At 60.0% G+C, this 25,074-nt stretch overlaps 1 protein-coding gene across 1 annotated transcript; it reads left to right on the top strand.

Moving 5' to 3' along the window:
• AFAP1L1 (actin filament associated protein 1 like 1) lies at positions 1-24,953 on the top strand. The gene is given in 20 exon segments (XM_054217332.1): positions 1-82; positions 14,228-14,356; positions 14,902-14,985; positions 15,360-15,457; positions 15,621-15,732; positions 16,129-16,190; positions 16,192-16,228; positions 16,925-17,136; positions 17,491-17,670; positions 18,393-18,479; positions 18,749-18,842; positions 18,989-19,141; positions 19,596-19,807; positions 20,202-20,347; positions 20,749-20,827; positions 20,961-21,075; positions 21,248-21,412; positions 21,657-21,835; positions 22,098-22,226; positions 22,573-24,953. Coding segments are annotated over 20 exon segments (2,313 nt in total). The 5' UTR covers positions 1-66; the 3' UTR covers positions 22,597-24,953.
• The last annotated feature ends 121 nt before the right edge of the window (positions 24,954-25,074 follow it).

The raw sequence follows: 25,074 nt of genomic DNA on the forward strand, positions 1-25,074 counted from the left end.
TCTACCGCTGGCATTCGCCCACCCGCGCCTCCCGGGGCGGCCGGTGTTGCCCGCGGCTCCGGGACCATGGACCGTCTCAGCGGTAAGGGGACGGGACGGGGACCGAGACCGGGACCGGCATCCCCTCTCCCCGCCGTGCCGAGTCGGCACGGCGGGGAGAGGGGATGCCGGTCCCGGTCCCGGAGGGCTGGGGGGTCTCGCATCCCTTCCTAACCAAGCGGGTGTAGCTCACCGGATTGATGTGGGACCCTGCCCACCGGGTGCCTTTGCCCCCCTCCAGCAGCCCTGCGGCAGGGACAGTTAGGGAGAAACTGGTACCAGTTCCCCTTTGCTGGTCAGACGGGTGAGAAGGCAGCAAGCCTGTGGGGGTGGAAGCACTTGTTAGGGGAAATTATGGTTGTAGAAGGGGAGGTGGCTGGTGTTTCTAGCTGGAGCTGATGGGATCCAGAGAGATTCCCTAGCTGGGGAAGATGCCGGTGGTCTCGTAAAGCCATGGAGGGCCTGATCCCCACCCTGCTGGGAAGTTGCTGCGTTCCCACATGTGTGCGATTCCCGCCTGCAGCTTGTGGCATGGGGCTCACGTAGCTGTTAGGCTTTGATCTGGGATATGAATAAACCTGCCGGGGCTTTGGGCCAACTTTGCAGAGAAGGTCCTGGCTTTCTGCTGGGGCTGGCAGGTCCCTGGAGGGACCAGAGGGAGGTTTCAGGGGGATTGCTGCCTGCTGCTGCTGAATGGTGGCCTGGGGCTGCAGAGGAGGAGCAGGTGGTGACATGGCGTAGCACAAAGGTCCTGGCCTTTGACTGGTCCTCGAAGGTGCTACAGAGGCACCAGCCAAAAACGATAACGGGGGACGAGGGGCACCGCTCTGGCTCTGAGGGCTGGGACCACGCTGGAGTCCCAAGGGCGGCTCAGGCAGTGCTGCGTCTGCAGCTCTGGGTCAGCACCAGAAAGACCCGAGGGTCAAGAGTTCCCCTTCCCGATGTAAAAGGATGGGGTGGCGTTTCCGCAGTGGAAACACGGTTGTGAGGAGTTTGACTGTCGGGCCGCGGCTCGTGGTGTCGGTGCTCGGCAAGCAGGGCCAGTGCCCAGCAGCCTGGGAGGGGACAGGGACGGTGACAGGGACAGCCTTCCCCTGTGGCTGTGGCTCGCCCTGCCTGCCAGCCAGCCAGAGCGGCTTTTCGAGCTCTGAAGAAGGATGCTGTTGAGGGAGGGGAGTGTTATCAAATGACACATGATGCCAGAGCTGTCCCAGAGGACCCCACCCATGGGGAGAGCTGAGGGTCTCGGCTTACCCGTTCTCTTGCTGCGTGAGCTGGTGGGAGGCCACTCTGTTTGCATCCCAGCCCACCCCAAAAATCAAACTTGGGACCTCACCGCAGGGGATGCCCAGGACACTGTGGAAACCATCATGGAGCATTGTGGAGACAGACCCGGGCATGGTGCAGCCCCTCTGCAGGCTGGCCCTGCCGGGGGAGAGCTGCTCTTTAATCCCCCTCGTTGGCGCCTTCTATGGTAGCGATGGCAGTGCCTGCTTTGCTTTGAGTGCTTGTAATGAATTGCTGTTGGCACCTGGATGGCTCTTTATGTAAACCTCCTCCAGACCCTCCCGCTCATCGCCCAGAGCCACTGGAACCCTCTGGGGGCTGCGGCTCATGGGGGGAAGGTGTGGGGGTCTCGCCAGACTCCCTTCCCTAGTGCAAGGGGAGCTAGGTCTGGTGGTGGGCAGGAGCTCTGTACCCTGTTCCCAGCCTAGGCCTGGTCTCTGGCAGAGCCACTCTTCACCTGGAGCTCCGCTCAGCCCCTGTGTATATCCTGACTTGCTCTTACTTTATGATCCACCAGCTTCTTTATAGCTTTCCATGCTGTAGCTGAGCCTGCTGCCTGCCCCGGCAGGCTGGGCAGCACCCAGTGTGGGGCTCAGCTCTCCCACCAGCAGCTCGCCCAGGGAATCGGTGCTGTGGGCTGTTTGTGGAGTTATTTCAGGTTGTGCTGATGGAGAAGTGCATGATTTGGAAGGTGCTCTGTGCTACAAGCCTTTGCTCTAGCTTCTCCTCATTAGTGACTCTCCCCTGACCTTTCGTGCCACCAGAATTTAGGTCCTGCACCAAAGTTATCCGGGGTCTAAATCCAGCAAAGCCGGCAGAGATGTGTCAGGGATAAACTTGGCTCCAGCTCGCCCGCAGGAATGGAAAGGCTGTAGGGTTGGTGGGAGGGAGCCGGGATCATTCCCGACCTGCCGCCTGCAAGCTGGCGGCAGGAATCCCTCCCGCCCCGCGCACGTAGCCCGGTGGAAGGGGGTGCGGAGTGGGTGCGAAACACAAATCGGGCCAGCTGTTAGCGCGCCAGGCAAGTGCCGAGCTCTCCCCCGCATTGCAGCCATTCCTTCCGCTGGAAACTCAGCTGCCCGGGGCCACCGCCTGTTTCTAGCCGGGCAGCGTGCGGGGAAGGGGGCTGAGCACCCACGGGCTGCCCCGGCACCACCGTGCTGGGCAAAGAGGGGTGGGAGGACAGCCCCAGGGATGGTGGTGCCGAGCGGAGTGGGGAAGCGCTGGAGTTCTTTGCCCCTTTGTATCTTCCGATATCCTTCTATGTGCAACACTGCCCTTAGCCGGGGGAAAGGGGTCTCGCTGTGGGTACTGGATCCCCGCTGGGGGTCTCAGACCTGCCATCACAGGTTCCTGCTGCGGCAGAGGCTTCTGGAGAGGAGCAGGAGCGGGCTGGTGCCCTTACTGACTGCTGAGGGGGTAGCGTCCTCCAGCCGGGGACCCTGCGGACTGTCCTATCTGCCCGGGCTGTCTGGAAAACCTGCCTCTTTTCCACGCTTGCTCTTGACCTGGAAATGCTGTTTTCCGGTGCAAATGTGCTGCGCTGCGAGGCTGACGTGCCCTTTGCTATGGAGCAGCGCTGAGCCACGATGGGCCTGAAATCCTCTCGCCTGCAGCTGGCAGATGGTGCTTATCCCAGCCCAGGAAAAGTTTGTTTAAGATTTTGAAGAAGTTGTCTCATCCCAAACAGTGGGAAGGCTCTTCAGAGGAGGACAGGGAGCGAAAACTGGGCTTGACCCAAGATTCGCCTGTTGTTCAGTAGCCAAATAACTTGCTGGGGACAGGAGATAATGATTTAGCAGAGTGGAGGCTTGAAGTGGTTTCTGGCATCCCAGACCAACGTCCTAAGCCCTTAACCCTTCCCTACACCAGCTACTCTCTAGTCTGGCACAGCTAAAGCTCTCTCCTAAGGAACACACATCTCCTCCTGCATATAAGGAACCTTCTTCCAGTGAAAATTAATGGCACAGCTGTCAGTTCTGCAAAATATCTACTAAATATCACTCTTCTAGGGCAGCAGCAGGACACTTTGGTTGGAAACCTCCCAAGGAGCTCTGCATTGTCTCTGCCAGCCCTGTCCTGCTGCCGTGCAAACGAGGGGCTGGCACCCGCTGCCAGGGCACCCGGGGATGAATAGAGCAGGTCCTGCCACCCGCGGGGAGGGCACCCATGCGGCCACCAACAGCCTGCCTTTCATCACCCTGCGGCGCTGAAAGCGGCGGCATTTGGGGAGCTCAGGTCTCTCCGCAGACGCCGCCGCGCTGATGATCTGCAGCCTCCGCAGTGGGGAAGGATGAAAATAACTCCTTTGGCCCTCCCTTCCCCAGGGCCCCCCCACGGCACGGCTGCTGCAGCCCCTTTTTGCTCCTGATACGCTTCCCATCTCATCAAAGGCAGGCTTTTTGGCAGGCAGGGGAAAACACTGACATTTCGTAACAGTTTGGAACGAAAACAGATCTTTGCTGCAAGGGATTTCCATGCTCAAAATACTTTTTTTTTTTTTTTTTTTTTTGAAGTGGGTTTCATGTGTATGTGATCCTGGAAGTGATAGGAGGGAGCTCTGGGAGCTGCTGGTATGCTCTGATCGCTGGCAATTAGCAGGAGATGTGCAAGGAGCAGCTTGAAGAACGGCTTTGGTTTTCCTCTAGGCTTTTTTTTTTTTTTAACATTAAACCCACTCAACTTGGTGATGGGGGAACAGCACCTTTTTGGCTCTTGTCCAGTGGGTTCAGCCTCCCGTTTCTGTGTCGCCCCAGTGTCATCTTGCACTTTGGGAAACCAAGGTTGGGAAGGACGGAGCCAGGAATAGAAGTTAGGTAGCAACAGGTTTGATAGCTGACTTTTGTGTCCTGGATTAAAAGCAGATATGGTGAACCAGTCCCGGCACCGACGGAGCCATCGGCAATAACCAGGGCAGTCGCACCTTCCCCAGTGCTCAGGCTTGTCAGCTTCCCAGCGGGACAAACTGGCTTTCCTGCCCCTCCGCCCCCGCGCCGCAGGGGTTAAGCGGGTAGGAAATGCTGTCGGCCGGTGGCCTTGCTGCTGCACCTGATGCTCCCGGCGGAGCTGGGCAAGGGAAGGAAACGGAAGGGCTGTTCTCAGCTGAGAAAATACGCTTATCCTGCCCTCCAAGGGTCCTCTGGGGCAGCAGGGCCCCCTCCAAGACAGAGACCCTCTGCCATGCCCTGACCGCCCTGGGAACGTCGCTCTCCCTCAGGGACAGGCCTGGGGTGGACACCGAGTCCTGGGCAGCGGGGACTTGTCCCCAGTGCCCTGGGGCTCCTGGCCTTGGCTGGGGCTGGGGCAGGGATGCCCCCAGGCGCCTGCTAACACAGGAGGCTGGGGGCTGGGTGCTTGTCTCCCTCCCCCTGACCCTGTGGAGGTATTTTCCCCACAGGGGGTCTGTGGTTTCTCCTCCCACCTCCTCTGAAAAGAGGGGTCTGCGCTGTGCAGCATGGGTGAAGGCATTTGGGAAAGTGGACTGGCTGGAGGATAATCCACCAACTCCTTCCTGTAAATCTCATGCCCTCCCTGCCTGCACCCTGCTAGGTGAGGGTCCCATACCCTCCTCTGCTTCTGAGGGTCCGTGCACAACCACCTCGTGTGATTCTTCCTACTACAAACGAATCAGCCCTTCCAGCCTCCCTGTGTCTCACTCCTGTGGGTCGGGTATTGCATCTGAGATGTTTTTGATCTGGGCTTCAGGGAATGGGGATGTATGGGACACGGAGAGCAGCCTTTTGGGATGCAGAGAGCTTTCCACTCCCATCAGTGGGGCTGGGGTGTCCATTTGGGAGATTTGGGAGCTGGAAGACCCGCCTGGCCCTGGGTGGTAATGTAGCCGTGCTTGCCTGGGCACAGGGGTGCTGAGTCGGCGGGTTTCCCATCCCCATCCCTGCAATTAGCTGTAATTCCTGCTCTCCTGGAGGCTGAGGTTCGGGCAAGACGAAGGGCTACAGAGGTGAGAGCTTCAGGTCGCCCAGCTCCGAGCAAGCTGCAGGCAGGAAAGTGCGACCCATGGAGGATTCCCGGTGCTCTGCCCATCGCAGGGGTAGGCAAATGGCTGTGGCACCGGTCCCGGAGCCTCTCCTGGTGTCGGGAGCGAGTCCAGGCCAACCTGCCGCTCCCTGCACTGGAGAGTTTGTTTGGAAAAGGCCGACGCCAAAATTTTGGTTGGAGAAAAGACAGTTTATTCTGAGTTCTAACTAATCCTAACATCTCCCCTCTGCCTGAAGCTCGTTTTTATACATTACTCAGCAGGTCTCGCCCCTGCCTGACTATTCCTTTAAAGGGCATCTCAAACCTCTCTTTTTTCGTTTGTTATTTAAACGTGTTCTCCAGCCAGCAGCCTCCGAGCCCTGCTCCCAGGCTGCCCTGGCAGAGCATCCTGCCACGCGCCTGCCGAGGCTGGCGCCGAGTTTTGAAATGTCTCCTGGAAGCACTGAATCTGGTCCACGCAGAGCTAGTGGCGTTGATGGGGCTGAGCTGTGGCTGGAAACAACTTGTGCCTGGGGTTGGGAGCCCCCCCGGGGCGCAGGGGGCAGAGGGAGGCGGCTGCCCGGGGACACAAGCAGGGTCACTCAGCGATATCTCACCTGGGTGTTTTTATTTGCTCGACCTCTTGCTGTGCTCAGCAGTAAGAGCCAGAAACCTCCCCCTCCTCCTCTGGGTTGGGGGCAGCTGCCGCCTCTTCGGGTTAGAGGGGTAAAGTTTGCTTTTGGTGAGCTAAAGCAAACCACCACAGTCTTCTCCAGGAGGCAGAGAAAGGGCTGCGAAGCCATCAGTGGAGGGGGAATGGCCCCCAGCGCAGGACTCCTGCGGCAGCACGGGGCGCTGGAGGGTCGTTATCTACCTGGGTCACGGGAGATGTTTGTAGGTGATTTAATCAGCCTGTTAATTATTACCTGCACCGGCTCGTGAAGCTGCTGTGCTTTGATGCAAGCTGCTGCGAGGAAGGACGTACCCTGCAGCCCAACGTGAGCTGCCCTCGGGGTTTCTTCCAGCAGCAATGCCAGTTCAGAGAGCCTCGGCCCCTCCGATGCCCCGAGGTCCGTTGGGGGCTCCCTGGGGAGGTGACACCCCTCTGTGAGTCACTGCTCCATGAGCGGAGCCGGCGGGGTGAGGGTGTCGCAGCCCTGGGCGTGCGGTCGCTGCTGCTGAGGGGGAGATTTTCCATCCGCAGCCGTGCACCCAGTGTGGGCATGGCCGGGAGAGCCTCAGCCCAGCCTGGGGCTTCGCTGCAGGGCAGCAGCCCTCCTTCAGGGCCGCGCTGCCAGGGGTGCGCTGCTGGCGTGGGTGGGAAGGGAACCACCATGATCCCCTTGTTCCCCAGTTTCTCCTTTAATCCAGTTGCACACAGAAGAGGTTTGACTGGCCCCACTGCAGTGAGCAATGGTTTCTGCAGCGTGTGACCTGGCCGGGGCGTGAACGCGGGTGATAATCTCTGCCCTGTGCAAGCTCTGACAGCCTGTAATTACGCTTCAGGACTCCTGTTTCCATGTATGAGGCTGTGGGGAGGATGTGAAACTGGTTGTCCTCCAGAAAAGAGTGCATCAGGATGGGGGCGTTTGGGATCTCGCTCCTGCAGCCAATTCCCTCGTGCCCGCGCTCTCGGCACTGGCTGGGTACACTGGGCAGAGCACCGGCCCCGTGTGTGTGCCACTGCTCCCCTTGCTCTTCTCCGCTTTTTGGGGTGGCAAGGACTCCAAGAAACTGCTTTGGGACAGAGGGTCAGGAGGGCTTGGGGAGAGCCTGGCTGAGAGGGCAGCTCTGCCACTGGGCCGGGTTGGACTTGCTGCTCGGCCAGTCTCTGCCGGGGTGGGCAAGCGGCTGGGAGCAAGGCCATGCGATAAGGCTTTCTGCAGAGCTATTTATACTGGGGAGACGAGCTGGTGCTGGCAAAGGCGTTGGGGCCAGACACGGGACACTTCACACAAATGCTGCTGAAAGCGGCTGGGCCGGCTGTGCTGCTGGGAAACGAGTGTGTCCCCCCTGCCCCGAGCTGCTGTTGGGGTGTGCATCTGGAGCAGATGGGGGAAAAAGATGAAGGCGGCTCAGTAGACACAGCCAGGGCAGCCTTCTTGCTATTTAACGTCTCTGGTTGCTCATCTCCCCCTCTTCCCAGGGCTGGAGCGGGATGGAAGAGCCCTGAAAGGCCCCTGGGCAACTGTGCCAGGAGGAAGGGCTGGTGGGGGACGTTCTGCCCCCTTGAGCAAGCGAGTTTCACGTTCTTCTCCCAGGATTGATTTTCCAAGGTTATCAGCTAAGGATATTAGTTACTCTAAGGTCATGATGATGAGATCCCCAGGAGATGTGTGTCCGAGCCCTTCCTGCTGCAGCCTGGCTTGGTGGGGTGTGGGGTGAGCCGTGGGGTGGTGGGGAGGCAGCAGGGAGGTGCTGGGTGTTTGGGGGACAAGTCAAAAGGTTTGAGCTCACCTTGAGCTCCACAATGCTCAGGGATGCTGCAGCACCCGAGTGACCGAGCTGGGAGCTGCTGGGGGAGCAGGGACGGCAGCTGGGGTCCTGGGGCTAATGGCAATGGTAATCACAGTGAGGGGTGGGAAAACGTACCGGCTGGGGCAGTTGGAGAGCTGGGGAGGGTGGGGGGGTTCCCAGCCACGCCAGGAGCTAGCCCCAAGCACTCAGGCTTTTGCTGACATTGTTGGATGCCGAGTCAGAGGCACTCCCCCCATCCGCCCCACTCAAGGGGCCCTTGTTTCCAGGGAGGAGATGATTCATGTGCATGGAGTGGCCCCTTAGCAAATCTTCCACTGCTACGGGATGTTGTCAGATCTCAAGTGTGATCATTAATGGCTGGCTTTTCTCTTAAAAACCCTCTGGGTTGGAGAATGCCGAGTTGCTCCATAGCTGACAGCCGCGCTGGGCAGAGGAGGTACTTCCCAGGCTGGAATTCCTGGCCCCCACCAGCCTGTCCCAGTCATCCCAGTTTGCCCCACACCCATCTGGGTGCTGGCTGGCCAGGCAGCTGGCAAGGATGCCCTGGTTGCCCCTGCCGCCTCCCGGGGGCTGAGTGCTGCCCGTCTCCTGCCTGCTTGGCAGTGCTGCTCCTGCCTGCACCGGGGGAGCAGTGGCCGCAGGCAGGGTGCGGGCAGGCGGCAGTCTCTCCTCCTGTCTTCTGCACAAAGGAACAATTCTGGGAGCGCCGCGCCACCCCCGCCAAGGCACTTCCTCGCCGGCTGCGTGCCTGCCTCCTCCCCATCGGAAAGGAACCTCCTTGGGAATGGGGATGGGAACAGGAACGGCCTCGGGAGCTCAGCAATGGGCTCGGGTGGCCATGGCCTTCCTCAAGGAGCAGTGGTGGGGGAAAGCTGGCCCCACTGGTGTGGGAAATGGCACGCTGGGGCTGGAGGAGGCTGTCAACACCCACTTCGGGCATCACCCTTCTGGTGATGGCCGCATCCCGTGCTGGGGCAGGAGGATGCTGGGGGCAGGCAGGGAGGTTTGGAGACACTTCCCAGTGCCTGGATGTCTCCTGCAGGCGGCTCAACATCAGCCCATGGAGAAGACAGAGTGGTTTATCTGCTGCAAGCAGCTCCTCTGGCGGTGCTGGGTCTGCTTGTCCCACGGGGTGGGTGACCTCCCTGGAGGGCTCCTCCTGGGGCTGGGGCGTCTCCATCGCTGCCACTGGGTGCTGGGGAAGCCCCCAGCTGTCCCCCCTTCCCTGGCCCACACCCCACCTATTTATGGCATCCCAGGAGCTATAAACATTTGTTTACTGCCGGTGGCGACTCCAAGCAGCCCTGCACAGGCAGGCAGAGTGTCCCAGGGCCCTGCCCACGCCAACAGGAAGGATTTATTTTTCCTTGGTTTTTATTTTAGCTACAAACAATGGTCGTTACTCCCAGCATCCGATTTCCCCCCGGCCACCCTCACCCCCAGCCTTCACCTGGTGCGGGAGGAAGCATGGCTGGGGCAGGCGGAGGACGAGCGAGCGGCGGCCGCAGGATGGGGGTCCTCATGCACCTCCCGCTGCAGCATCCTTGCAGCCTTATGGTGCTGTGAAACAGCATCTCCCCTCCCTGGGGCTCTCTTTCAGGCCGCAGACCAGCTTTGCTTGGGTTGACAACCGCACGTGCATTGCCTTATCTCTCCCCCTGCAAAAGCTGGGTCTGTAAACCAGGAAACTCCTGCTTTGGCTTGGCCAGAGCCTCTTCCTCCTCCTCCTTCTCTTCCTCCTCTCTGCAGGTTGCTGGCGCAAGACCTGAATTTTGCTCCTGTGACAGAGCAGAGGCCAGGGAGGGGGAGATGGGCTCTGCGGCTGCAGACTGTGCCCGGACCCTTATCTCGGCACTGTGGAAGCGGGTCCCCGAGGGGAATAGCATTCACGCGGTCTAAAATTAGAGCTGGCCTGGGTGCAGGGTGGAGAGAGGTGGTGGGGTGCTAGAGGGGACGCAGCTCCTCTGCCAGCATCGTGCTTGGTGTTGCTTCTAGGGCAGGCTTTAGCAGCAGGGGAAACACTGCCCCGTTGTCCTGAACGGCAGCATCGTCCTGGTGCTGGTCCCCCGGCTCACCCCGTCCCAGCAGAGCTGCCCTGGGTCCCCTCTGCCCATCCAGCCCCAGTTAGCTAACACTAAAGCCATCGGCTGCCATGGCTCCCCACCTCCCAGGCTCGGAGACCTCGCTGACATCTCTCCATCAGGCTGCAAACGTGGAGAGGAGTGAGTTTGCAGGAGGGGAGGCTGGCGTCGCTCACTGTCCTGGCGTCCAAAGCCTGAGCCCAGCGAAGCGGTGCAGTCCCACAGGATTTTGGTTTCAAGAGAAGCCCCTGAAGAAAGCAGCAGGTGGGAGCCATTTGTCAGTGCCAGAGGCAGGCGTGAGGCCGGAGGTGTCCTGTGAGTGAGACGTGGCTCTGTGGGTGGGGGACGCAGGGTCCCTTTTTGGCTGGGTCACCTGCTCAGCGCCTATGGCCGCTCTGATGTCGTGCCGCCTTCCCCCCAGGAGCCCTTTGATGTCCTGCCGCCGCCCCCGTCCCCAGGCTCTGCTTTTTCGTGGTGTGGTTGCCACAGCCCCAAGGGCAAGGGTGTGCACCGGGACCAGAGCCCCGTCCCCTGCCCGCTGTGGCGTGGGCACCAGCGCAGGCTGGTGCGGGGTCTCCGCTTGCTCCTGATGGCCACTGGAGAAGTAATGTGCTGGTCCTTGCTCGCCGGGTGACCTTGGGTCGGTCACATTGTCACCAGCTGTCCTCTACACAGCAACCCTGGAGCAATCTCCCCTTGCCACCCCATTAACCTTATTTAGGCTGGGAGCATAACGAGCATAGGAAATTAATTCCTTCCCTTCCTCCGCTCCCCCGGGCAGAGGCTCGGCTCAGCGGGCCGCGCACCCTCCCAGGATCACAGGCCTCTTTGACTTGACACCCCCCCCCTGCCCCCCGCCTTGTATTTGGGAGGCTGTGTAACAAGGGAGATGGAGGGGACGGCTCAGCTGGGGGGAAACAAAGGCGCCTTCAGTGCTCGCTGTGCTTCGTGCGCCCCGGCTCAGAGCTGGCGCTCGGGGCGTTGCTGATGAGCTCACCCGCCTGCCACGCTTATCGGCCGCCCTCGCTTCTCCTGGGCAGGGGGGGTCTCCTCGCCCCCCTCGCCACGCACGCCGCCTGCTTTGTTGCTATTAATAGAAACCCGCTCACCCTTTTGCCCTCAGCTGGTCCGAAGCCTTGACGCAGGAGCTGGTGGCTGTGATGGGAGATGTCCTGCACATGGCAGGGGATGGGGATGCTGGTGAGCACCATAGCCTGGGCTTCGGTGTGCTGTGGGAGAGTGATGGAGGGTGTGTGCGTGGTCCCCATCTCCTCTGTAGAAGCTCATGGCCAGCTGAAAGACTCTGAGCTGGGGCAGTGTCTCCACAGATGCTTGCAGGTGCTGGGTGGACAGGAGGGCATCTTGTTCTTTGTCCCGGCTACTTCCTTGCTAGCCCTATACCCCACCAAGGCCTGCAGCTGTGCCCTGGGCACAGCAGGGGAGGATGTCTCACCTGGGGACCACCACCATGTTGCTGAGCAGGAGCCTGCTCCCGTCCTGCCTGTGCAGCGCTCTGCAAACACCCCAGGGAGGATCTGCCCCTCTTCCCTCCCTCCCAGCCTCTGCAGAGGGGCAAGAAGAGGGCCATGGAGCCAAGTGCTGACGCTCGCTCATCACACACATGAGGCTCTCGCGTGGCCAGAGCAGGTGCTCACCGCAGGAGGTGCATGCTGGAGGGGGACAGCAAGTGGAGCATCAGCAGAACCTGGGTCCCATGGCTGCCTGTATGCTGTGGGGTGTTTTTCCAGCTCTGGGAGCAGGAGTCCTGCTCCCCCTGTGGTTGTCCTTTCCTCTCCCGTGGGCTGGGGGATGCTGCCAGCTCCCCAGGCTTCCTTGCTCCTTCTGGAGCTGTGCTGAGGCTCCTCCCCCTGCCTGGGGGCTACCTGTCCCGGTTTGGCCTGCCCTTGGGAGATGGGCGCTGGCAAAGCTGCCCTTGCTGAGAGAGCTAAGGCTGCTGTTTAGCTTGGCGCTGGGGAGGGAGGAGGAAGCAGAAGGTCTGCAGAGATAGAAGCCCATCGGCTGGGGGAGCAGGAAGAGGCTTGTGAGCTGCATCCTGCCTTGTGTCCCGGGGAGGCAGCGATTTGGAGCCGGGCACTCTGTCTCCTTGCCCGGGGGCTCGTCTTGGCTGGGCACTGATCCACATCAACCGGCTCCTGTTGGGTTCCCCTTCAGCCAAAAAGCTTTGAAACAGCAGCTGGTTTTGCTGCGCTGTCCCTGCTTTGGGCAGCAGTGACAGCCTGGTCCTGTGGGACTCACTCCATGCTCCAGGCTGTGGCTTGCGGGGTGGAAGGTGGGCACCCAAAATCCTGAGTCAAACCCATAGCAGCCCAGTTTTTGATGGGTGTTGGGCAGAGTGGATGTGGTGTTTGGATAGGGCCCAGTGGAAGCTCGTTAAAGAACATGAGTAACGAGGATCCCAGCAGCAGCAGCACAGCATCCTGCCCTTCCCCTGGGAAATGTACTCCGTGCCAGCCCTTGCTGCCATCCAGCTCTGCTCCTCTGGGAGCCCCGAGGGGCAGTGGCAGGGATGGGTACAGCCCAGGCAGGGTGTCCTCAGTGGTCCGTGCTGCTGGGGCACATGTTGTCCCCTCCTTGCAAACCATCCCCATCAGTCAGCACATCCCAGCTGCCTCTGTGTTCACCTCTGGCCTCTCCTCCTGTCCCTAGAGACCCAAAGCCAGCTGCGTGTTGCCCCAGCTGTGCCGCGATGACTTTCAGTTGCTGCCAAGAGAAGGGATCCTGCTCATGCTTGCACTGGAAGAAACAGCAGCTTTTTTTCCCCACCCTCTGTAGCCTCCAGAGCTGCAGGTTTGCTGGTGTCTCTGAGCTTGGCCTCTCCAATGCCGGCTGTCTCCCGCAGGCACTGGACCCTGCAGGAGCTACCCTGGATGCCAGTGGAGCCGGGCAGGTGTGTGGTACCAGGTAAAAGTGGGAGTTTGGCTTTGGATCCAGCTCAGCTTTGTCTTATCCTGCTTGGAGCAGATAAGGTACAGGAAGAGACCTGGGATGAGGATGTCGGTGCATGTGCAGAATTGGGGGTGTGGGAGCTCATGAGAGATTTGGAGTCCAGAGCTCACCTTGTTCAAGTCCTCCCCATCCTTCCCATCTCTGGCCAACATGTTTTCCCAAAGCTGTCAGTCAGCTGCTGCCAGCACCATAAATGCTGCTTTCAGTGATGAACGTTTTTTGTAGCCCTGCTGTGATATGCAGACCCCCAAGTGTTTTCTGGAGCCTTGCTGCACAGGTAACCCCACAGCTGCGGTGTGCTTTGGCTTCCTAAAAACTAGCCCATGAATCACCACATCAAAGAGAAGACCCATGCTTTTATGTGTTGTGCCTGTAACGGTGATTTGCGGTGAGTGGCTCTGCCAATGTCTCCTGCCTGGTTCTATCTGCTGGGCTGATGCTGTGTTCAGGTGTGGTGGCAGCCCGGGAGCTGCCAGGTGCTGGGATCTGGCAGAGCAACGGGAAAGCGGATAAGCAGCGGCTTCTGGTGCGGTTCCTCTTGGCCAGGACTTCAGCTGCTCTGACCTTCTTGGCCGCTGCTGGGGCCATGTGTGTTGGACCGAGGCTCGGCTAACACAGAGCCAGATGGGGAGAGCCCCTCCTGTGCTGCAGTCCCCGTCCCCTCCCTGGGCACCTATCAGGCCACCTGTGTGGGGCAGGGACTGTCCCTTGGGGTAGTGACTCCATGCCTGGAGGGAAGAGTGGGGTGGCCTTGGAGTGGTGTGGATGAGCTGGGATGCGATACAGGGAGGAGTGACAGCAGAACAGAGGAGCTGCTGTTGGTGAGTGTGGGGAGGAAGGCTGTAGCCTGTGTATGGGGACTCTGAGGAGGTGGCACTGTGCTGGGAAGTCACAGGTGGTCTGAGCACAGCAGGGGAATAAGAATGTCCATCAGCAGGCAAGGGGTGGGAGGACGTCTCCCTGGGTGGCGTTGCCAGGTGGCTCTGGAGATGGCATGTGGGTTTTCTTTCCTTCCTTCTTTCTCTCCGCCACCACCCGGTGCCTGTCACAGCGAGGGAGCACCAGCGGCAACGATATGTTATCGGGGGAAGAGAGGTGTAGTTTTATCTGCATGGAAAAATATGTGTGAGCCCTTTGATAGCGATCCAGTAGCCCTGCAGAGCTGGTGTTTCCGTTCACGGGCTCAGCAGGCTGCATCCCAGCGTCTGCGTGCAGGTGGAAGAGCTTGTGCGTGGAAGGAGCACGTATGCGCTTAGCAAACTGCCTGAGCCGTGCTAGGCCAGCTGAGAGAGACTCCCGTCCTGGGGTCTCCCACACGTTCCAGACCCTTCTGCCATGTCTCAACCCCAGCACCCCGACACCACCCTGCCTGACGGGCTTTTCCCTGCTCCCCCCAGTGCTGGACCAGCTCCTGCCAGAGCTCAGCATCTTGCTCAAGCTGCTGGACCATGAGTACCTGAGTGCCACCACGCAAGAGAAGAAGACGGCCGTCTCCACCATCCTGCAGAAGCTGCAGCCACCCGCAGGTCTGTGTCCTGCTCCCGCAGTGCCTGGTGGCTGTCCCCAGGGACAGTGGGTGTCCCCAGCAGCTGTCCTGGGCCAAAACCCCAGCAGGGTAGGGAAAACCCTCTGCAGGGCAGGGACGAGCTCCCTCTGTGCCCAGCACCCAGCGCCTGCTCAGCCCCCTCAGGGCACTTTGCTCCCTGCTGTGGCTTCCCATCTTCTTCCAGCCCTGGCGTCAGCCCTGCCATGGCTGTGGGGGGGCTGCTCCCTGCGGAAACGCCGCTTCGCAGAGGTCTTCCTGCCACCGGTTTCTGCTGAGTGCAGGGGTTTCCGTGGGAAGGCCAGGAGGGATGTGCACCTGGGGCTTCACAGCCTTCCCACTTTCCTGCCCTTCTGGGGAGGGGGTGGCAGCATCCCTGGGGACTCCTCCACTCCCCCGGTGCCTGCTCCGGAGGAGTACCCTGTGGCACGGTGGGGTGGGCTGCCTGTGTCCTTGGGTTGGTGTTTGCGGGGAGGGGGGCTGCCACCCTGCCCACCCTTGGGCTGAAAGCATCCCCCTCTCTCCCAGGGAAGGACATGGACTACATGTACGTCAACACAGCGTCCCTGAGCAACGGCACCAGCTTCGTGGAGTCTCTCTTTGAGGAGTTCGGTATGTGTGGCCAACCCGGAGTGACACCCAGGGGTCCCACTGGGTGGGTGCCATGCTGGCCTTGGGGTCCCTGCTGACAGCAGGGGCTCTTGGGGTGCCCTGGGGAAGGAGGGTGAAAGCTGCATCCATGTGTCCAGGGTGGGCACCATCACCCCAGGTGCTTGTTCCCACTCCCCTGAAGCTGCTTGGGGACCGGCCATGGGGGGTCCACAGACACTCTGGCCCAGCTGCGTTTACCAGTGGTGCCCATCTCCCAGCACCTTCCCAGTGAAGGGCCACGGGCACTTGCCTTGGGGATCCCTGGAGCGCATGGCTGGGGAGGCCAGCTCCAGGGCTTCCTGCTCCCTTCACCCTCTGCGCTTACCCCCGGGCAGACTGTGACCTGCGGGATCTCCAGGACATGCAGGAGGAGGAGGGGGACACCGGTGATGGTGTTGGCTTGGAGTTGGCAAGGAGCCAGACAACAAAAGCCGTAAGTCCTTGAATGGCCACCTGCGAGGTCTGCCCTGCACCTGCACGGGGAGGCAGCGGTGGCCGGGGCTGGGACCCCTTCCTGTCCCTTGCCACCACAGTAGCTGCTGGGACTCATGACCCTCTCCACTGCCTGGCTAATGCCGGTGGTGTTTCTGCCATAGGTTCCTGTGGACCCTGCTCCGCCACTGCCCACCACTCCCCCGCCTGAGGATTACTATGAGGAAGCTCTGCCCCTGGGCCCCGGCAAGGCACCCGAGTACATCACCTCCCGCAGTGAGTCCTGCTCCATGTCAGGGCAGCAGGAGGGTAGGGGGAGCCCCGCAAGCTGCCTGCTGCATTCCCCCACCTGCCTGCCCGCCCGGCAAAGCAGGCATCCCTTGGCCAGGCATGACGGCTCCTCCTGGGGAAGGAAACATTGCTGCTCCCACCGGCATCGTTCCTGCCCCGCTTCCTTCCCATCCTGCTGCGCTGTTATTGCAATGAGTTGTTTGCCCTGGCTCAACTGGGAAGGGGGTGATGGGGGAGAGGTTGGAGCCGTGGGGGGACCAATGCTGAGATGCCCTGGGAGGGTGTGCTTTGCTCTGCCCCAGCTTGCAGGCTCGCTGCTCGGAGCATCCTTGTGGGAAAACCAGGTGTAACAGCCCCAGCTGCCCTCTGCTTCCTCCACAGACAGCTCCAGCCCCCCCAACTCCATTGAGGATGGCTATTACGAGGATGCAGACAGCAACTACCCCCGTCACCAGGATGAACGGAGAGCAAAAAAACTCCTGTAGGTATCCAGGTGCCCTTTCCAGGGAGGGGAGAACTTTGGCAAAGTCCAGTCCCAAGATGGGGGCTTGAGGTCCAGTTGGGCTGGGCTGGGGTCCGGTGGGGTTGAGGCTGGAGGACCTCTCGCGTGTCAGAAGCTGCTGGGCAAAAAGCAAAGAGTGTGGGGTGCTGTTTGTCATGCAATCCACAGCCCTCATGCTGCGGAATGGATGAAATCAGTGCCGTGTCTGTCACCAGCATGGAGAAGAGGTGTCCCTGGCTATGAAGCTCTCATGCCCTGCGTGAGCTGCCTCTGCCATGGCGGAGGAGAGCTGGGGCAGGGACACCACTGCAGAGCTCTGCTTCTCCATGCCCCCAGGGCTGGCAGGTGATCCTCTGTTGCAGGTAAAAGTTTTAATCCAGGCTTTCAAAGCTTGAGGCTTGCAAAGAAATAATGCAGCCCAGGGGTTTGGATAGACGCACCTGGGACTGGCGTTTGGCCCACGAGCATCCTGCCTGGTTTAGAAGGGAAATGGAAAGGGCTGGGGTCAAAATGCTGCTGTTTTCAGAGGATGACATGGAATCCATCCATCCCGGCACCCAGCCCAGGCCCTGTGCTGGAGCCCACCGGGCACGGGGACCTCTAGCAGTGTGTGAGCGTGCCTGGCAAGCAGAGCCCCGGGGTGCCATTCAGGGTGACTCGCCTGCTTACTTCCAGACAATGACTCGGATGCGATGAGCAGCTCTTACGAGTCGTATGACGAGGAGGAGGAGGAGGGGAAGAGCCAGCAGCTGACACACCAGTGGCCATCGGAGGAAGCTTCCATGAACCTGGTGAAGGACTGTAGGATTTGCGCTTTCCTGTTGCGCAAGAAGCGCTTTGGACAGTGGGCCAAGCAGCTCACCATCATACGGGACAGCAAACTGCTGGTGAGCCCAGAGCTGGTGGGGGACAGAAACCCACTGGTGCACTGGGAGGGAGGTCAGGTCCAGGATGAAGAAAACTAGTACTACCCAAGCCAAGATCCTGCCCCAAGGCTGCCCTGCAGAGCACGTGCAGGGGCTGCCCTCGCTTCCCTTGCAAGCAAATGGAGGGGTCCCCTCTTTTGGGGAGTGAGGGGGGCACCCCGCAGCCCTCCGCCACCGAGGCTGTTGCAGAGACTGAGCCACCTCTGTCTGTGCCACCTGAGAGGGACCCTGAGAGGGACCCCAGCTCTGCCCAGCACAGCAGCGGGACAGGCAGGCTTCGGCCAAGCCCTGAGCAGTTCCCTTTGCTTCCCCTAGTGCTACAAAAGCTCCAAGGACCGGCAGCCACACGTGGAGGTGCCCCTGGGGACCTGCAACGTCATCTATGTCCCCAAGGATGGGCGGCGCAAGAAGCATGAGCTGCGGTTCTCGCTACCAGGGGCTGAGGCGCTGGTGCTGGCCGTGCAGAGCAAGGAGCAGGCTGAGGAGTGGCTGAAGGTACTATGGCTGTCCCCCGCTTCGCCCGGGGGGGCCGCAGACCCTCCTTGGCATCCTCCCTGGATGAGGCAGGGAGGAGGATGCCCTGGGAAAAGCCTTGCCCCTCTGGAAGGGGAAGGGGGCTTTGCTCCCATCTCTTATCAGTCGAGGTCGGGGGGGCTGGCCAGCTGCTTCCCAGGGCCTGGGCGTCTCCGGCGCTGATAGCCCCTGTGGGGTGGGGATGTTTGCTCTCCCCCTCCTCTTCCCCATGGCCCTTTCCTGCCTTTGTTCAGGGGCAGGAGGCGGGGGCCGTGGGGAAGAAGCTGCGGATGGGAAAGGAGCCTCTGTACACAAACTCAGCTGTACCCCAAATGTGGGACAACAGGGTTATTTTACACGGCCTGGGCAAGCCACGCTGTGCCTGCCTGTAAAACAGGAGAGCTGAGGTGTCCTGTACTGGCAGGATGGCTGTGTGGCTTGGCACCCAAGTCATTCACCTCTGAGATTTCCAAAGTCTTTAACAAAACTGGTTGCAGGTTTGAAGGGGTGAAGGTGTGTGCAATCCCCTAGGCAAACCAGGCAGTGCCCCGAGCAGGGCTCGCTGTCCTGTCCTGCAGAGACCAGGACCTCTCTCTCCATGGTTCAGCCCGGCTCTGGTGGCAAAACAGGAGTGTGCTGAGCCACGGAATGTAGGTCTGGCCCTCGGGTCCGTTTTGAATGGCTGCTGAGGGCTGTCTCCACAGGTGATAAAGGAAGCGAGCAGCCCGGCAGCGGGCGGGATGGAAGCCCCCACCTCCCCAGTGATGCCGTGCAAGATGGACCTGGATAAGGTGATGGTTTCTAACCGCCCTGACGAGGTGCTGCGTGGGGCTGCTGCAGCCAAGCCTGGGGAATGGGGAGCAGGGGGAGCACTGAGCTCCCGGTGCTGCGCGGGGTCCCTTCCCATCCTTCCAGCAGGTCTGCAGGGCTTATGGGCCTCCCCTGGCACCAGGAGATGTCCCAGCCCCAGGCGGGAGGGACGAAGGGCTGATAGCGGCCATCGCTGGGGGCTACACAGGGTGACACTGCTGACAGGGTGCCTGCTCTGCTCCCCCCACAGCGGCTGTCACAGGAGAAGCACACCTCGGACTCAGACAGTGTGGCAACGGGTGAGACCGGCTCCCCAGCAGCCCGCAGAGAGCCTGGCGAGCACGGTACGGCCCCTGCCCCCAGCCAGACGGGCTGTCCCCTGTCTGGGGGGGACAGCTGTGTGCACCACAGCTGGGGAGCATCCTCTCCCGGCAAGGAGGGATGCTGGGACATGCACCGGGGGCACACAGTTACCCTGTTGTCCTTCCAGGGAAAGGCAAAAAGAGCGGCTTGGCTGACCTGAAGGGCTCGATGAGCCGGGCGGCGGGGAAGAAGATCACCAGGATCATCAGCTTCTCCAAGAAGAAGCCTTCCCCTGAGGACACGCAGACCTCCTCCACGGAGGAGGACATCCCCTGCTGCGGTTCGTGCCAGCGGGGGGCAGAGATGGGGCTCAACTTGCATGGGGCTGGGAGCGGTGGGGAGCTGGCATCCTCCCCCCAGGCCTGGCCACATGGGGGTAAGGAGGTGGTTGGATGGGGGCAGGCTCACCGAGCTGATGGAGAACTGTGACATTCCTTTGGGATACGAAATGGTGCCTGGTCCTGGCTCTGCAAATTCCTATGGTGTGTGGGGAAGGGGCAAGGGATCACCCATGTCCTCCCAGAAAATAGGCTTGGGTGACTGTGTGGCACTCAGCTGGCACCTTGTCTGGGTCCAGGGGTCCCAGCTGCTGCTCTGTGGGGAAACTGAGGCACAGAAGGACCAAAACAGTAGGGAGCCATACCGTAATCTCTGGCCAGCCTGTCTCATTAAAGCTTGCCCAAGGTCTGTCTGAGCAGGTGCTGAGACCCTCCCCTTGGCCTTGCCACCCCCAGGCTACCTCAGCGTCCTGGTTAACCAGTGCTGGAAGGAGCGCTGGTGTCGCCTGAAGGGCAACACCCTCTACTTCCACAAGGACCGCACTGACCTGCGGACCCATGTGAACGCCATCATGCTTCGGGGCTGCGAGGTGGTCCCAGGGCTGGGCCCCAAACACCCCTTCGCCTTCCGCATCCTTCGCAACGGGCAGGAGGTGGCCGCGCTGGAGGTGAGCGGGCAGTGGGGTGGGCAGGGTGTGCCGGTCCCGTGAGGAGGCAGTTGCCAAGCTGGGGGAGCATCTCCTGTGATGATCAGCGCTTGCATGCAAATGGTGCCTTCTTTTCCACTCCCCTGCACGTTAAGGAAGCCCAGGGCATCATTTGGGTGAGCCGGGGGCAGCCGCGCAGGTATTTGCAGGCTGGAGGCAGGGAGGAGGCTGGTAGGGCTGAAGCAGGCAGGGTGGCTGGGGGTTTGGGACTGGGACCTCCCGCACGTGCCTGTGCGCTTTCTCTTGGACCCTCCTAAGTCTTGCACACATGCTTTGTGTCAGAGGACCCTTCTTCACATCGAGGGCGAGTGGACGGCAGCTGGGCATGCATCCCAACCCTTCCTATCTCCTGCAGGCAAGCTGCTCCGAAGACCTGGGTCGCTGGCTGGGTCTCCTCTTGGTGGAGACGGGCTCACAGACGGCACCAGAGGCCTTGCATTACGACTACGTGGATGTGGAGACGATTGCCAACATAGTGACGGCTGTGAGGCACTCCTACCTGTAAGGCTGTTCTCCTGCTGTTCCACGAGCTGGGAAGGGGCTGTGCCAGGGGCAGAGCGTTGGGCTGGGGATGGTGACCCCTGTGTGCTCCCTAGAAAACACGTGGACTGGGACACAGTTTGTGCTGTGATCTCGGAGAGAGCCAGCATCCTCAGGGGCTGGTGGTACCCAAAGCAGGGCAGCTTCCCTCAGGCAGGATGAAAGGGAGAAGGTGTTTCATCAACGCTGAGGAAGGACTTAAAGAATATGTGTGATAGGGTAGGGTGGGAAGGGTAGGGTAGGGTAGAGTGCTTGTGAGTGAAGCTGGGAGGGCAACACAGAAAGCCCTCTGAGATGGAGGAGCTCACTGAGGGGCTGGCAAGGATGTCCTGGAAAGGAAGACCCCTTCCCTTCTCGTGCAGGTGGGCCAGCTCCTCCCAGGACCACCGGCCAGACTCGTCACGTGTGGTGTATGATGACGTCCCCTACGAGAAGGTTCAGGTGAGTGTGGCTCTGTGGTTTGCCCTCTCCCATCACTGTGGCCAGGCTACAGAAGACGCTCTGGAGAGCCTTGGCTGGGTTGCGGTGGCCCCATAGGTATTTCAGCACGCTCTCCCTCCTGCCCCCAACGCAGGCCGAGGAGGAGCCGGGGCGGCCGGCAGGAGCCCAGGTGAAGCGCCATGCCTCCTCCTGCAGCGAGAAGTCACGGCGGGTGGACCCTCAAGTCAAAGTGAAGAGACATGCGTCAAGTGAGTGGGGGCTCTCAGATGCAAACCCCAGTGCGGGGACCAGTGCAGGAGGTCTGGTGGCCAGGCTGGGGCTTGACCGGCTCTGGCACATGAGCGATGGGTTGTGCTGCACAGGTGACATTGATGCAGCCAGGCCTAGAGCCTTCATGACAGGCTCTCCTTTTGTGTGCAGATGCTAACCAGTACAGGTACGGGAAGAACCGGGCCGAGGAAGACGCCAGACGATTTCTGACAGAGAAGGAGAAGCTGGAGAAGGAGAAAGCATCGATCCGCAGTGAGCTGCTGTTGCTGCGGAAAGAGAAGCGAGAGCTGCGGGAAACCATGAAGGGCAGCACAGGTAGGTTGGTGCCATCCGAGCACTGCAGCTGCTCGAAGGCACTCAGGTACAGGCTGCAGAGCCAGGGTGGGATGTAGACGCTGTGCTGGCGGTGACATTGTGGCCGTGAGCCAGGCTGGCTGCAGCACACTGCTGGGCTGGCAGCCCCATCTAGCGTCCCCATCCAGGAGGATGGGTGGCTTCTCCACCCCTGTGGCCTCTTCCCTGGGAGAAGGCGCTGAGCTGGGTGCTCTTGTGCAAGCAGGGACGAAGTTACAGGACCTGGAGCAGCAGGTGGTGGTGCTGGAGGAGCAGTGCCGGCAGAAGGAGGAGCGCCGCGTCGACCTGGAGCTCAAGCTGACTGAAGTGAAGGAGCGGCTGAAGCAGTCGCTGGCAGGAGGGCCAGCCCTGGGGCTGGCTGTGACCGGCAAGGCTGAGAATGGGGTACGCATCCCTTCTTCCTCGCTCTCGCAGCTCCAGCTTCCCCCAGCAACAGTGCTTGGGGTGGTGGTGGGAGCAGCACGTGGGGAAGAGGGGACATCCCTGCTGCTTTGTCCTGTTGTGGACAGAGGTGGGAAGCAAAGCGCCAATTAGGTTTGGCCACATCAGTTTTGAACTCATGACTGTTTGTCCTTTTTTTCCCCCGTCTGTCTTTACTCCCTGGGTTTCCTAAATCCTCCTCCTTCTTGCTGCCCCTTTTCCACAGGAAGCTACAAACAAGCCAAACGGGACCTCCCCTGAGCACTTGGTCCCTGTTAACTGTGCAGCCGAACTGAGGAAGAGAAGTCCTTCCATCCTCCCTGCCAACAAGGGAAACGTGCTGCGGAAGGCCAAGGTCCTGCTTCGCTCTCCCTCTTCTCCCTGGCCCCCATGGGTTCTCCTTGCTGACCATGAAATCTGGGGACCAGAGATACTCCCTACCCCAGAAGCGAGGGGTACTGCCAGGATCCCCCTTCAAGCTGGCATGAGCCCGGCATGCAGGGAGGTTTGGGAGGTGCAGCGCTGGGTGGGCAGAGGGGAGAGCATCACCTCTACAATGCCCAGGGCAGCGGTGACCCCAGCCTTTGAAGATGCTGGGGTGGTCCAAAGCAGCCAGTAGGGAGGGATGCCCTCGAAGGGCTCAGTGCTCGCTTCTCCAGCGAGGTCTCCTCATCCCCTGTTTTTTTTAACTTTCTCTGCAGGAATGGGAAAAGAAACAGACTTAAGCCAGGCTGTGGGAATGCCTGCCGAGCCCTCGCCAGACATGGGCTCATGGAGAAGCTACAAGCCCCCTTTCTCCGAGGCGCCGGGAGGGTGCTGGGAAGGCATGGGGGGAGAGCCACCCTCCCACGCCCCACCGCTGCGGCACCGTCTGCCTCGTGGGCAACACTATAAACCATGGGGAAGGGGGCGGGAGGGTGATTTGGGAGGCGGGTGGGGAAGGGGAGTCCTTTGTCGATCAGGGTCGCATACTACTGAGAAACCCGTCTCCGGGGGGAGCCTCCCACGGGGCCGGGAGTTCGGCGCATGGTGTGTTTGCCCATGGTGGTGCAGAAGGAAGGAGGGGATTGCCGGGGGACTGGCAGTCAGCGCTGCCTGGCCAGCACTCCGATTTATCAGGATCAGCTTGTGCCACCTTGGGGACACTGGAGGCCAGGCTAACACTTTCCAAAGTAACCACGGACTCATTGAGGATTTTTGGCTGCCTCAGTGTTGGAGTTCATGAGCTGCTCAGGACCGGACACTTCAGAGACGCTGATCATTAGCCCTGCTTACTGCTCCCAGCTCCACAGGGTCTCATCTCAGGGTTCCTCGTGTCTCGAGCTCACTGTGCCTCAACCAAGTGCCCTTGTCCAATATTTCCTTCTTGTCCTCCAGGCAGTAAGGATGAGGGCATGCTGTCTTCCCTTGGGAATGAACAAAGTTCACGTGTCAGCATTTGAAAGCAAATTAACAGCGGACACCTTTCAACCTTGCTAAACAGCTTAGAAGTGCTGCAAAGGGCTGAGGCTGGAGGCAGCCCAGCTCTCTCGGCCCTAGCCCCATGCCAGCTTTCGGGGGAGCGGGCAAAGGGACAGGGTTGTCTCCTGGCCAACAGCACATTCACACACTGCTGCTGCAGTCAGACACAGTTTGCCAAGGCATGTGGTCAAAATGGAGTGAAGGGAAGTTTAAAAATTTTTTTGAAAAAAAGGTGCTTTCAAAGGAGGGGACTGGAAAAGAAAAGAGAAATAGAGGAAGGTCATTTAGCACACGCAGAAACAAGGGACGGGAATAAAAAGAAAAGGTCCAGGCTTTTGTGCCGGGAACAAGGGAGCAGGCCTGTTGCCCACTCATGCTAACAACTGCCACAATTAACCTTTGGAGCTCACTCTTTCAAAGCCCTCTTGTTAGTAACTAGGTAAGCAGCTTTTAATAAAAACGCTGGCACTGGTCGTCCCCTTCCCCTGGCTGCAGGGAGCGGGGTGGGTGACCAGCTCCTGCTCGTAGTGAAGTGAGCTGGGAGGGTCTAGGGGAGGCTTGGCACACCTGGGCAGCGGCTGCCGGGGCGGGCAGGCTGGGTGAATCTCGTACGCTGCCGGGTTAGCGAGGGTGGTCAGCTCAGAGCCGTGAGCTTTGCTGCCCAGGCTGCAGGGGCTCCCCATCTCCCAGGGAGGAGGTGCAGGAAAGCCCCGTTCCTGACCGTGCTCGTCCTCCTCTCGGCAGCAGTTTCCTGTGCTGGTTGTCACTGCTCCTGTCCCCCTGGGACCTGGAGCCGCACTGTTCCATTTCACTTCAGAAAAGGGTGAAAACCCTCTCCTCAAAGCATCACCTCTCCTGCTAAAGAAACGAGGAGCCTGTGCCCACAGTGGGGAGAAATGGAGCTGGACCACCACAGCCTGTGAAAGCATGTCACAGAGTCATAGGGTGGTTTGGGTTAGAAGAGACCTTAAAGATCATCTAGTTCCAACCCCCTGACATGGGCAGGGACACCTCCCACTAGACCAGGTTGCTCAAGGCCCTGTCCAACCTGGCCTTGAACCCCTCCAGGGATGGGGCAGCCACAGCTTCTCTGGGCAACCTGGGCCAGGGGCTCACCACCCTCACAGTAAAGAATTTCTTCCTAATATCTACCTTCTTAAAACTGTTAATCCTCGTCCCATCACTACACTCCCTGATAAAGAGTCCCTCCCCATTTTTATCGTTTGAGAAACCTACAATTTATTGTTGTTTAGACAATTATTCTATCACCTGATGACCCCTCCCCACCCAGGAAAGGGAATCAGGGAAAAACAAGGAAACATGAGGGTTGAAATATAAATAGGTTTAATAGGCTAAGACTAAATAATTAACATTAATAATACTAAAGAATCAATATTGATCCTGATACCAACATAAAATATACGAGGTTTATACTCAGCCCATTCTATCACAGGAAGCTGTGCACTCCCAGCAGGGGACAGCAAATGTCGGACGCTGCGAGCACAATGCCTTCAGGAGGAAGGGAAGCGCTCAGGGGTCCGGCACCGGGCAAGAAGTTCTCTGGACCGACGCCATCAAGGGAGAGAGAAACTATGCAGCAAACTTCCTAATTTATATTGAATGTGACGTTCATGGTATGGAATAATCCTGTTGGCCAGCCTGGGTCAAGTGCCCAGGTCTTGCTCCTCCTCATCCCTGCACCTGGCAAGGCTCGAAAACATGGAAATCTTGAAACCCACATA

Source organism: Rissa tridactyla, chromosome 11 (assembly GCF_028500815.1).
Source record: "Rissa tridactyla isolate bRisTri1 chromosome 11, bRisTri1.patW.cur.20221130, whole genome shotgun sequence".
NCBI classification, from domain to species: Eukaryota; Metazoa; Chordata; class Aves; order Charadriiformes; family Laridae; genus Rissa; species Rissa tridactyla.